This window comes from Catharus ustulatus, chromosome 1, assembly GCF_009819885.2.
Source record: "Catharus ustulatus isolate bCatUst1 chromosome 1, bCatUst1.pri.v2, whole genome shotgun sequence".
In the NCBI taxonomy this organism is placed as follows: domain Eukaryota; kingdom Metazoa; phylum Chordata; class Aves; order Passeriformes; family Turdidae; genus Catharus; species Catharus ustulatus.
The window spans coordinates 68,678,243-68,691,176 of NC_046221.1; the positions used below are offsets into that span (position 1 = coordinate 68,678,243).

Consider the following 12,934-nt stretch of genomic DNA (forward strand, 5'->3'; position numbering starts at 1 on the left):
CTATGCACCACTGGAAATACAGAGCTCAGACTGGAAAAACTTTATTAATTTATCTCCATACAGGCATTTTGAGCAACTGTATCCCTGAAAAGTGTAACTACAAAGCAGGAATACAACATTTTGGACCAAGGACTCTTCAGTACAACTCTGCTAGCAGAGAGCATGTGTTAGCAGTGTTGGATCCTGGTGTTACTCGTCTTCAGCAGAATTGCATTTCTGCTACTACAACTATTACCAGCTGAAATCAATATAGTGCCAGAAGATAAAACACAATTGCAGATTAAATGCATCTGGTTTGCTACATAGCTAGAGAGGGACCTCCATAAAGAACATCTCAGCTTTTAAAAATATAAAAGTACAAATTACTCATCAATTCTAATACTAAAACTGTATTTTGCTAGAGCATTTAAAACACGTTTAGAAAGTCTATCACTTCACTAATTGGACTTATAGAAATTAATCTTCTCCTTCTACTCTCAGCTTTAACAAGCCCCAAACAACCCAACCCTTTAAATCAGGCAATAAGTGGAGCCATAAAATTGGCTGCTACACCAAAAGCAATAAAAGAGAGTAAGCATTTTTCCCCACTCCTTCATGCAATGTATAAAAAAAGTATTTTCTTTCTGTGTGGCCAACAAGCCATCCTCTAGTTTTCACCTCCTTGGAGTCCTTTATGTGATGCAAATAACTTTAAATCACATTAGTAACTTGTATATAGTATTATACTCATCTTTGCTACCAGCCCTTGCTCAATAAACAGGCTCTTCCCTTCTTGAAGATCACTTTTAAGGTAGAGCTGAATACATTTCAGCAGCAGTGAAACATTCTCGAATTCATTCTTGTCTAGCTCCTACAAAAACAGAGTGCTGTGCATCATTAGCCTGCTACCCTCCGAGATGGGTGTTAGGATAGTTGAGATGATTTATGGTACTCGCCTTTCTCACCGCTTTGTCCAGCTGGTTAAAGAGAGATTCACTGTATTTCTGGGGAGGCTCTACTTCCTTCTCTTGAAGTAGTTCGTGTATTTTCTGAAACCCCTTCCCTTTAAAAGCATCAATGAGCAGTGATTCAAGCTGTAGAGCAAGGGAAGGGAACAATTAATGAATAAAATAAGTGAGCATTGAAAGTGCAACAGCACTAATTATGATAAAATATTTGCAATGCTGTTTTAAAAGTTGCCAGTTTCTGTACTTTCATTTTACTACTACATCTGAAGTGAAACATCAGTCTTAATGAGACTTAAGAGTCTCTCTTAAAAGAGACAGAACCGTTGAAATTGAATAATCTTAAAAGATGCTGAGTAAGGAAATAGGCAATTTAGTATAACTAGTTCGTAAGTCCCACAGCTATTACAATCACTTCCTCCCACTTATTAAAGAAAAGATTCAGAGGACTGCACTTCTCACATTCAATAAAATTACTAAGAGTTCTGGGCCATGCCACATCCATTTAAGAAATGCACCTTTAAGTAAGCAAATATATATAAATAACAACTTGTAAGACAAAGGATGCAATTAAGAGCCTCACGTAGTTTTCTGCTCTGTCTGCCATATTGCTATTCACATCTTTATTTCGTTCTTCACTTTCTTCTTCCTTTAAAAATAAAAGGAAAAGAAAAATACAGAAAAAAAATCTTACCCCCAAAAAAGAAAACCCAATCAACCAAAACAAACCCAAACACTTTTTCTGCACCAAAGCTGAAGAGCACCTACTTCCAAAAAACCCCCTCTCTACCAAAACGCTGGTTTTCCTTCCTTATCAGCTAAGCTGCAAGTTCCTGGAGGTTCCTGGCAGCCGTGGGGAGGGAGCACGGAGGGAGGGAGCACGGAGCATCCCCCGCTCCGGGGAGCGCCGCTCACCTGGATCATGGCACAGGGGGAGACGGAGCCGGGACCGCTGCTGGACACACCCGCGTTTAGCGTACAGGGAGACCCTCGCCCGCCTTCCTCACAGCTCCGAGCGCTCTCCTTTCCTCAGCAAACCCTCACTCTATACCTCAGCAGAGGGAGGAAAAAAAAAAAAAAAAAAAAAAAAGAGGAGAAAAAGCAGCGCGGTTGCACCCGCCTTAAAAAGCCGCAGCTGTGCGGCGCCTGGGACGAGCCCTCGCAGCCGAGTCCAGGGGTGAAAGGAGGAGCCCGGAGCCTTCCAGGGAGATGCTCTCGGCCGAGAGCTGCCACAGCCGGCGCGTGCTGCTGCCGGGTGGGTTTTATTGCGCTCAGCTGAGGGTAAAGTTCCGTAAATTTTGGACCAGAGAGGATGGAAGCGAATGAAAAAATCATTGTGAACAGGTGGGATCGTTTAAAGAGTGATAGCAGCGCTCGGGGTTCAACTGCTCGGTATCTATGCTGTTGTGGACAATTTTTGTCTTTCTGTTTTTCATAGCAAAAATCAATGCCCCCAACCCCCCCCTAAAAAAGCAAAGAAAAATAAAAACTCAGGAAAACCAAACCAACTAAAAGAGCCCCTCCAAACTTCAGACTCCATTGGCTATTTCTTTCGAAAAGAAAAAGGTAACAAAAAACTTGTAACTCTCCAGTAAGTTAAAATGTGCCTATCAATACAATGGCGCCAACACCAATTTTGCACTTTAAACCAGGTGCTACAGAGCACAGCGTGAAGGGGAAACCTGCCAAATAAGGCCGATTTCGTTTACGTCTAAAGAGCAGGTTATTCAGCATCTTTGCCTGCCTGCGGACAGCTCCTAGCCACGCTCAGAATCCAAGACCAGGAGCGGTCCCCCAGCTCCCCATCACCCCGGCCGCCCGCGGGAGCGAGAGGCAAAGCCCCGCGGCAGCCAGGTTAGACTTCCAAACCCTGCTCAAACTTGCCGAGGTGGCGGCCCCCATTGCTGGCGGTGGATTCGTGCACAACCCCTGTGTCTGCCCCCCGTCCCACACCTTCAGGTGAGGGTAGCGAAACCCGCCTGTGGCGGGGAGGGGGAGCGCAGCTCCTGCCCAGCCGGGGGCCGCGGTGGGGTTCGGTGCTGGTGCTGCTGTTCCGCCTACGGGACCGGCTGAGAGCTCCCCCCACACCTCGGTGACGCCCCGACGGCATAAAAAAGCGGGAGCCGCCACCCACGGCCACTCTCTGCCATGAAGCTCACCTGGGACATCAACGACCCCAAGCTCCCGCAGGTAACGGGGGACGGGAGGTGCTGGGGACGCGGAGCTGGGGAACAGCGGAACGAACTTCATTCTCAGTAAAGCTTTATTTTTCATTTCTCTTGCGCTTTTCCACATTTTTGGTTTTGTTTTGTAGTCTTTATAAAGTGGCTTGTAATAAAAGTACGGATTTGATACACAGGTTTTCCTAGCTGGATATGAACTCCTCAAACAACCTCTGGCTCCCTTTGGACAGTTTCCTTCTCCCTCCTTCCCCTCATCCTTCTCATGAAATGGTGAATAGGGGCTTGAACTGACTGTTTCCTACTATGATCCAAGTTATCTAATTATTTCTTTGGTTTATTGATGCAACACTTTAATGCCAATGAGCACTCCACTCTTGTCTAGTTGCGAGCTTCAAATGCGTTTTATAATTTGCAACGTTTTTCATCTTAGAGTTTATTTAAGTTTACAGAGCCCATGCTGTTATGTCTTAATGCTATAAATGCTGGTAGTTTCCTTCTGTTTGCTGGGATTGCTCTCACATGTGGTACATACATATGTTAAATATTATAAATAATTGCAGTTTAAAGTCTTCTTTCATAGTTCTGGTAACTACATTTGAGAAGGGAACTCCAGAAAGCTGTGAAATCCCAAATTGAAATGTTATTTGTTTGTGCTACTGTACATACATTGGAAGTACATTTGTAATGACAAATCTTTTTATCTCTATTTTTTGGGAAAAGCCTTATTCAAATCATATAATATAGACTTTAAGAAGCCATTCTGTAGCTAAAATGTCTAGCTTCCTGCCTGTAGGTGCATGGTCCCACAACAAGGAGAACTTAATAGCAGCCACGACCAGGATGACTTGCATGCTGTCTGGCCACACTGATACCAGACTAGTCAGTAAATTCTGGGAGTAAGGCTGACGTCTTACAGCTGGTAACTTCACTATAAAAATCATATGTGTCAGGAGACCCTGCTACAATGGATCATGATGCAGAAGAGGAAAGGATCCTGACTTTCTTTTCAGATATGGAATCTCAGACTGCCCTAGCCCTTTTAAGAGAGCACTTCTGAACAAGCTATTCTTTCAATATTTCTTTTTCTGCCTCTTGGCTGCTCTTAGAAAAAGCATTTTTTTTTCCCCGTCATGTGTTTTACGATGAGGCAAAAATATCAGATTGTAATATACTCATAACCTTCTCTTGCTCTTCTCCCTGCTGCCTCACCCTGCCACCCACCTGGCCCTCTGCAGGAGCCCAAGCACTTCGATGCCTTCCAGGAGTGGCCTGATGGCTACGTGCGGCTCATCTACTCGAGCGAGGAGAAGAACGCTCAGCGGCACCTCAGCGGCTGGGCCATGCGCAACACCAACAACCACAACTGCCAGATCCTCAAGAAGTCCTGCCTGGGCGTGGTGGTGTGTGCCCGGAGCTGTGCTCTGCCCGGCGGGGCCAGGCTGCAGCTGCGCCCCGCCATATGCGACAAGGCTCGGCAGAAGCAACAAAGTGAGGGACCCTGCTTCTTTCATCTGGGCTTGGTTTCCAAATTCGAGGCACTTTTACTTGCATGCAGACTAAGGCATAATTGCAATGACAGATTAATTCCAAATTTCATCTATGTCTGTTTGCAAATACTTAAGGGGATACAGATTTAAATCCTTCAAATTACTAGCATTTATAACTAGTGGGCAGTTCTAGCTCATATCATTTGGATAGGCTTGGTAGTCTGTGTTGCATTTCCTTGAAAAATACATTTTAATCTGAATTTTGGACAAGTCTGATTATTTTGCTCTTGAGCTCTGTTTACTGTCAGGCAGCATCCTTGTCCTTAACCAATCTCTTCAGTACAGTAATTTCACTACCATAAGGCACACCGGACTATAAGGCGCACCCCCCTGGAGTCGGCAAAATTCGCAACTTTGTAGACCATATAAGGCGCACCGGACTATAGGATGCACTTTTTTTTTTGCAGTGAGGCTCCGCCCCCAGCTCCTCCCATGCGGTTGCTGACCAAGACCCCACCTCAACCCGGCAGCCATTGGCCCCTGGGCCCACCTCCACCCAGCAGCCATAGGTCCCCAGGACCGCCTGGACCCGGGAAGGGCAGCGTCGTGGGCCCCCGGGCCCGCCTCCACCCGGCTGCCGTGGCACTGCCGGCTCCCCCCACGGCTCACACTTCTGGGGTGGCAAATGTTGCAACTTTGTACATCAGATAAGGCGCACTTCCGGGTTCGGGGCAAAATTTTAGTCAAAAGGGTGCGCCTTATAGTATTGAAATTACTGTAATTTCTGTCTGTTCACAGAGAAAGCCTGCCCCAACTGTAACTCTGCCCTCGAGCTGATTCCTTGCCGAGGTCACAGTGGATATCCGGTCACTAACTTCTGGAGGCTTGATGGCAAAGCAATATTTTTCCAGGTAGAAAGCAGCTGTATGTATTTGTGCACACTATATAAATTATACCTGTAAAGAAAGATTTCTTCCTCCTTCTCCCCCTTTTAAAGTAACACAGACCATGATGAGCATGATGTCTAGTGCGTGGTTGAATTTCTCCTTAGTACAAGCATGATAAGAACAAGTAAAACAGTAGCACTTGGCTGTCTCTTTAAAAGCAGTAGTTATGGGTTGTATTCACTTTTAACTATAGCATAACTGATGGCTAAAATTCTCCTATTTACAGAACACAAATATGAATAAAAAAGTTGTCTTGCACCCTGGTGCATATGACAACTGGATCTCTCCAAGGTTTATTTCCAAATACTTATTTCCTACTAAATAGGGAAAAAAAAGCCTTACTTAATTTACGTGAGCTGAAACATGAAAATTCTACTTCTGGTGAAACTAGCATTTCAACTTTGAAGGATTTATAACCTTGACAGAAAAAAAAGAATAATCTTAGCTGAAGCTGAAATCTAAATCTGAAATCTTGATTTTTTTTTTTTTTTGGTAGCAACATTGGAAGGAAAAGTAAACAAAAAGTTTCTGTTCTACGAGATTACATTTTGTCCTGGATAATTTTTTACCCTGAGTCACACAGCAGTGAATCCAGTCAGTAAATGAAAGAAAATTGGCCATATTGCCAGATTCCCTCCTATATTATTCTTATTCAAAGGTTCTTTTTACAGATATGCAAAACAGGAAGATTTTACAATCAAAAAAAGTTGATAAATCCTTGCTTACAACTTCTAGCTTCTAGAAGTTTTAAGCAGTTTCTGCTTGAGAAAGGACAGTGTTTTAAAAGCAATTTTTAACTTCTTACTTTGTATTAGGGACGGTATGTAGATCTTTTCAGACGAATGAGTAAGGAAATGTAGTGTCCATGACTTCATCATATATCAGTATAACTTTGGGTGCCTAGGTATGCATACCCACAGATGTTTCAATAGCAGAGTATCTTGAGATGGTTTTCAAGGATATAATTTTCAGTCCTGTTCAAGAAGGTGCATTGCTTTAAGACAATATTTGTCATCCTGTGGCATGAAACCTCTTTAAAGCCTATTTATACTAATTATACATGTGCTTATAAAGCAGAACTGAGATATTGTATTGCAGAAAAACAACCAAATGAATTTTTTTTTTCCCCTTGGTTCTAATTATCTACTCCTGAATGTCACAAACTTAGGTAGCACTCTTGCTCTTTCATTAGCTCTTCAGTTCTCACTGACTTCTCCCTCACTTTTTCCTTCTATCTACATCCAAATCATGAATTATTCTATTTATTTATTTTCACAATTAATTTGTCCTTGTTTAGTTTCTCCCTCCTTTTTTCTCATGCCAAACCACAGACCATGCTGTGACTACCTCCTGTATTACTTAGAGCATTTTCTCTTATCTTACCTCCTTCCAAGTTCATATCTAATTCTCCTTTAATCCTAATTTAGGCTAAAGGAGTCCATGACCACCCCCGGCCAGAGAGTAAACTGGAGGCAGAAGCAAGAAGAAGCGCAATTAAGAAACAAATGTCCTCTTATCACCACTCCCAAAAAAAGAGATCTCTAAACTCAGAGGTAAGTCAAACTCATTAGTGAAATAAAAAGGTGACATAGATGAAGACAGGGCAAAACAAAGCTTTACACCATGCTGTTAATTTGGGGCTGAAACCAGAAATAGCACAAGTATTGAGACATATGTGTGTGGGCAGTATTGATTCCTGTATCTTAAAGATCTACCTCTCCTTGTCAGGCAGGAAGGTATAACGACAGCAGTGGTTACACCAATAACCTACAGAATTTTCACTGCGTGGATGGCCCAGAAAGAGTTGGTATCTTCACAGACACAAATTTTTCGATTCCAGCCCAGTCTTACCCTTCGCTGCAGAACGCAGATCTCTACAAGGCACCATACGACTCAGCCAGCTTCCAAGAGGATCAGCTGTCACCATACCCTAAATGCCCAAATCCAAGGATCTACATGCCCATGCCATGCACTTATGAGTTTGGAGTTCCTACCTTTATAAGCTCGAGTCCTTACCCAACATTTTACAAAGATCTGACCGGTCCTGCCATTGATGCAGACCCCCTCAGTCTGAACGGGTCTCACTACAATGCTGTGACCACCCACGATAAGAGTTCCGATAATCCTGGCAGGCATTACGGACTGAAACCAGCGTGGGGGAAAACCAGCAGTGCAGACCGGAGTGACTACGGGCAGGTGTCAAGTGCTCCCCACCCTTACTACAGCGGAGACTATCCCTGCAGGTACAGCCCCAGCCCCGCTCCCATGGCCCCGCCGCTGCAGACGGTCATCACCACCACCACCAAGGTGTCCTACCAAGCCTACAAGCCCCCCGCGCTGAAATACAGCGACAACCTCTGCGACGTGAAAAACCTCCAGAGCTACACCCACGTGGCAGAAAACGTCTCGGGTGCCATCTATTCAGGGATGAAGATTCAGGAAGACTTTGGGATGATAAAGTCAGCGTTGCTCTACCAGCACGACTCCATGCCCACAAAATCCAAACCAGCCGAGAGCATGGAGAGCTATCGGTATGGGCTCCCTCTGGGGAGCAGCTTTGCTGAGCATGAAGGCCAGGCCCTAAGGTTTGAGAGTGCTGAATACTGACTAAACGGTGCCTAAGTGACAAACATCTGCAGATAGAAGAATAGATTATTGTGCTGACCATGTGAGTGCTAAGCCAAGTGGTTTGGGATCTTGATCAAGAGAGCTTTTTCTTAAAAGCATCTTTCTGGAGCTATGTGCTGAATGAATTATACTTTGCATCTAATTTCAAAGAAACCCCACACAATCTTTAAAATGGCACAAGGAACTGAGCCTAAAACACACCTAGGAGAAGGTAATATGGAGGCACAGCTCTGGAAGTCAACAACCTCCTCTGATAGCAAGTCTAATTCACTTACGGCTGGAACTCCTGCCAGATGCCTCAAGCTTTGAGAGAAATGTAAGAAAGAAAAGACTGATCAGGTAATGGGAGAAAAAAATGAAGAAAAATGGCTATAGATTATAGTCAACTGAAGGAAATAGCAGAGAAAGAAAGACATAAAAGAAATGTGAAAGCAAGACAATTTGCAGACTAATTCACCTGTTACGATCTTTTTGACGAATGAAAAGATCAGCTAAGTTTCTCTGAAACGAGAAATGAAAAATCTGAGACCTAAGAAATGAAACATGCTAAATTCATGTTGCTTTTTGATCCCCTGTATCAAAAGCAGAGACTACCCAGCCCTTCTATGCAAGAAGGACATCCCAGCACAGCCATACCAGGAACTGATGCCCTGTAACACTCAGCCTGGAGGCAGGAAAGCTCAGGCAGCCCCCACTAAGCCTGCTCAGCATCACATGGCTGCCAGAGTTAGCTTACATGGTCCCGAAAACCATTTGCAGTGAAACTGCTTTTGCTTAAAGAGGCCTGGCAAGCTGGTCAGACCAATTGGTTATTGGTACAGAATTCTCTTTACTCATGAATGCAACTTGTCCTGTCTAAGAATGTAACATCCCAGCTGTTTAGTGTAGATCAGTGTTGAATGAACCTTTCCTGGCTGCCTCTCTGCACTCCATCTCCATCAGGTCTTTCTCCCTCTCTTCAGGGACTTCTAGTGATTTTTCTCTCTGTAATCATAGCTCCCCTTGACAGCACTACATCAGAAATTAAAATAACAGCCAACAGAGTGGTTACGAAACAAAATCTCCAAACTGAACTAAGCAAAGAAAACATAAGGAAATACATTCCCAAATTCATCCCTAAAGCAACTAATTAATCTGGAAAGAAGAAAAAACAAAGAGTGTTGGTTTAGAACCAAAGACATTTTGAAAGCTGCCTAGTACTGGGGAATAGAACCCTCACCTAAAATGTGTCTTCTAAGCAAGGGAGCTAAGTAGATACAGGGCATTGATTAGGGTCAAAAAATTTCTTTCAGTAACATTATTATTAAATTACCAAGTATTTTAACTTTTTGAACACTTTTTTTTTACCTGTCTTATGCATATTTTTGCTATGTTTTGAGAAGCAGCATACTACTATAGCCTTTCAATAAATGTGAAATCACAGTTAAAAGCACAGCACCACATAAATTAATGTGAGAAGTTGGCTAGTTAGAATTTTAAGTTTCTGTGCACTGAAGCCACCATTAAACTGGTAAAAAAATTATATTTTCAAAGCACAGCATACAAATATCTGATATTTTTAAATAGTTTGGATTTAGTATATTTTCTTTTTTATATATTTTTATGGAAAACAATGTGTTCAGTCTGAGATATGAAACTGAACCACACAGGAATTCAATAAATAGCATCCTGTTTCAGCAGTGAATTTTAAAAATTCAAACTGGACAAGATAGAATTCACAAAAAGACTAAATTAATTTACCTGTAGCAAGCTTACCTTGTGTTTTAGCTTTAGTGTACTTGCTATATATCTTCCTTGGCTTTTGTTAAACTCTTATGGCAATTCTTCTACCAAGAGTTTTAAATAAGAAATTCAGGTGAACAACATTAATTTGATAACTAGCCCACACACTAACCTTCAAAAAAGAAAAAGGAAAAAATTAAAAAGTGATTTATGAGTTATTACCCAGAAAGACTGATGCAAAATTATAGAATTTAGGAATATGTAACACTATGCCTGTTTACAGAACTGGGGTTTCTCAGCTGTATGCCAAATCATATTGAGGCATTTGACACATAGAATAAAAATCAAAGCTTACAGCCTTATAAGTTTGAAAGGAAAAAAAGTATAAGAGAGGAATAAGGCCAAACAAAATGACTAAAAAAGTAGGAAATATTCACTCCAGAGGGAAAAATGAAGGGAAATATTAAAGCTGTAAATTGCTCTATTTTATAGTGATTTTAGAGGAGTTAGCTAACCACAACTAAAGCACAAGTTATTAAAATACTACATGCTATTAAAACAGACAAGCTGTGGGGGTTGCATGCTGTTTACATGACTGGTATAAAACTTGCCATTGTAGTTACATGCCTAAATCATTATGCTACTCAATTAAACATAGCCTTTAAAGCAGAACTTTGTACACCAGCAAAGCAAATGCAGCCAATTGCGTTAAGATGCTACTTTTAGGGCGTGGATTTATTTATAATAAACATTACAACTGTTTAAGCACAGTGGAAAGCTATGGTGGTGATTACCTTGCTGCATCATCTGAGCAGCACAACAAATAAAATCACTCTAAAGGTTATTGCACCTTGCTTCCTCTCATGTACAAGTGTCTGGGATGAGATTCGCTGTATGTTACCTTTTACAGATAAAATATCAGATGGAAAAAAGTCTAGTGCTGTAGACAGTTTTTCCTCTTCAAAATACATAAATGTAAAGGCAATGGGAGCTTCTGTAACAACAACAACAACACAAAAAAGCTGAAATTGAAAGCCTCATTGTAGGTTTATACAGCTGCAGCATTGACTTTAAAAGCATGTTCCTCAGGCAAAGCAGCATCCTGAAACAAGATGGTCCCTGAGTAAGCACCTTCTCTTCCATTAATTGTCCCTTTCAAGTGTGGTTTCTGGTCCTGCATTGAGCATCTGAGAGGAGCCCTTCACCAGCCTGTACCCTCTGCACTGACAGACATCTTTGTCTAGGAAACTCCAGTTGTTATGGCAAAATCACAGAGGGAGCAGAGGAGAAGGTGCTTTCAAGGCCCAGTCTCCTGTGGCTCTGGTTTCAAATGAGTTACAAGGGCCCTACTGAGGTAAAGCACCATCTGTCCCCATGCTGAGAATGCCATTTGTACCAAAACAGCAGCCTCACAATGGCAAAGGTTAAAAGCCCAAGTGTTGAATGGAAGCCTCCCCGTGACAAGAGGCCCTGTGACAATGTTCTTCAATCATGTACCCGGGAAATGCAGCCATGTGTCACACACCTGACAGATTCAAACATCTGTGGGCATCACTTCATGGTCACATCTCCTCATGGGGGCAGACAGAGCCTGGCACACTGTCCTGCTTCATGACCACCCCATTCTGCTAATGACCTCCTGTGAGAGTCTGAGCAATTTACTTTGCCCTTGCTCCTCTTCTGGAACCAGCTCATCTCTGGGCTTTTCAAATGTGCTAAATGCCACAAACAAGGCGTGCAGGAACTTGGCTCTTTTGGGCTTATTCAGCCTGAAGTAGTTGATCTCTTCATTGAGGGTACAAACTATCACCTTAAAGCTAGAGACAAGATTTCTCTGAGTTCCATGGGTGGAAACCAGCAGTGTAACAGAGTTGAATATGATTTGAGACTTTTTCCTTCCTAGGGATTTTCTGGGATTTCTTGGGGGTTTTTTACTGTTTTTTTGGGGAAAAGCTATCTAATACAACTGAGACAGTTTTTACCAAGGTAGATTATGCTTCCTGAGTGACATCATTTAACAGGATGCACAGTGCAGCTCTAGGGGTGCATATATTATTAAGGGTTCATGTAATTCCCACCCTTATCAGCAGGAGTCACATGCAGACAAAAAGGGGAGAACTGAGGCATTTTGTGTTGGAGTGGTTCCTCTCAACACATACAGCAAAAAGTTAGTCCAGGCTGGTTAAAACCCCTCTGTCTGAAAAGTAACAAGAGTAGGGTACAGAGGTTATCCATGCCTGGATTAGTGCCTTTGGTGTTCTAGCTGCCTAAAGTTAAGTATCTGCCTGTTACTCACAAGCAAAGGGAAGGTGAACCAAATTATGTATGTATTATTTATGTAGTGCTACACCTGGAATTGTGTAAAATGGAGACTGCATTTCAGCACAGCACCTCTCAAGGTTTGCAAGAGTCCACATCAGACACGAAGATCAGTGGGATGACACAGGTGCAAGTAAGTATCACAGGGAAACATTGCTAGTTTGGCTCAACCTTATTCAAACAAACAGAAAAATGAAGTTTACACAATCCCTATAAGCTTCAACATGCATGCTGGCACTTGAGATGGTGTTTGGGAGAAGGTAGTTTCAGGTATTTTGGCTGGCACTTGAGCATAGGATCAACACCTTTAAGGACCAGAACCAAAGGAGGTTCTTTCAACAGAAAATTACCTGTCGGTCTGCTCATGTTGTTTTGTAAAATAAGCAGGGAAGCAGGTGCATAAGGATGTTCTCAGAGGTGCTTTAGCAGGGCTCACAAACATCCTGGGTCTCTTTGTTCCATCCTGTTGCCTTTCCTTCAGCTTCCTGGTTCATAGCAAGAGCACAGGACAGCATCTCTCTGCTGTCTTTATGATAAAATGAAGTGTTAAGTGACTGGTTTGCACTGCACCTCCTCACCATGAGCAGTCTGGCTCAAACACTTGCAAGTCCTGTCTACAGCCTTTTGTCTTCAAGTGTGTGAAATGTTGGGGACCATTACAAAAAGTACCGACTATTGACAGACACAAGATCCTGGGAACAGAA

The 12,934-nt window shown here is 42.6% G+C and overlaps 1 protein-coding gene and 1 long non-coding RNA gene across 2 annotated transcripts; one reads left to right on the top strand and one right to left on the bottom strand.

Annotated features, from left to right (window-relative positions):
- Window positions 1-940: 940 nt before the first annotated feature.
- Window positions 941-1,948, bottom strand: LOC117009198. Its single transcript, XR_004420449.1, has 3 exons — window positions 1,860-1,948; window positions 1,528-1,593; window positions 941-1,073 (listed from the first exon to the last, which is right to left on the bottom strand). It is a non-coding gene; the product is annotated as an uncharacterized LOC117009198 (long non-coding RNA).
- Window positions 1,949-3,092: 1,144 nt separating this feature from the next.
- Window positions 3,093-9,708, top strand: GCM2 (glial cells missing transcription factor 2). Its single transcript, XM_033071674.1, has 5 exons — window positions 3,093-3,134; window positions 4,363-4,615; window positions 5,413-5,525; window positions 6,989-7,114; window positions 7,290-9,708. Exons 1-5 carry the CDS (start codon window positions 3,093-3,095, stop codon window positions 8,166-8,168), a joined length of 1,413 nt encoding a protein of 470 aa, XP_032927565.1. The 3' UTR covers window positions 8,169-9,708.
- Window positions 9,709-12,934: the final 3,226 nt, after the last annotated feature.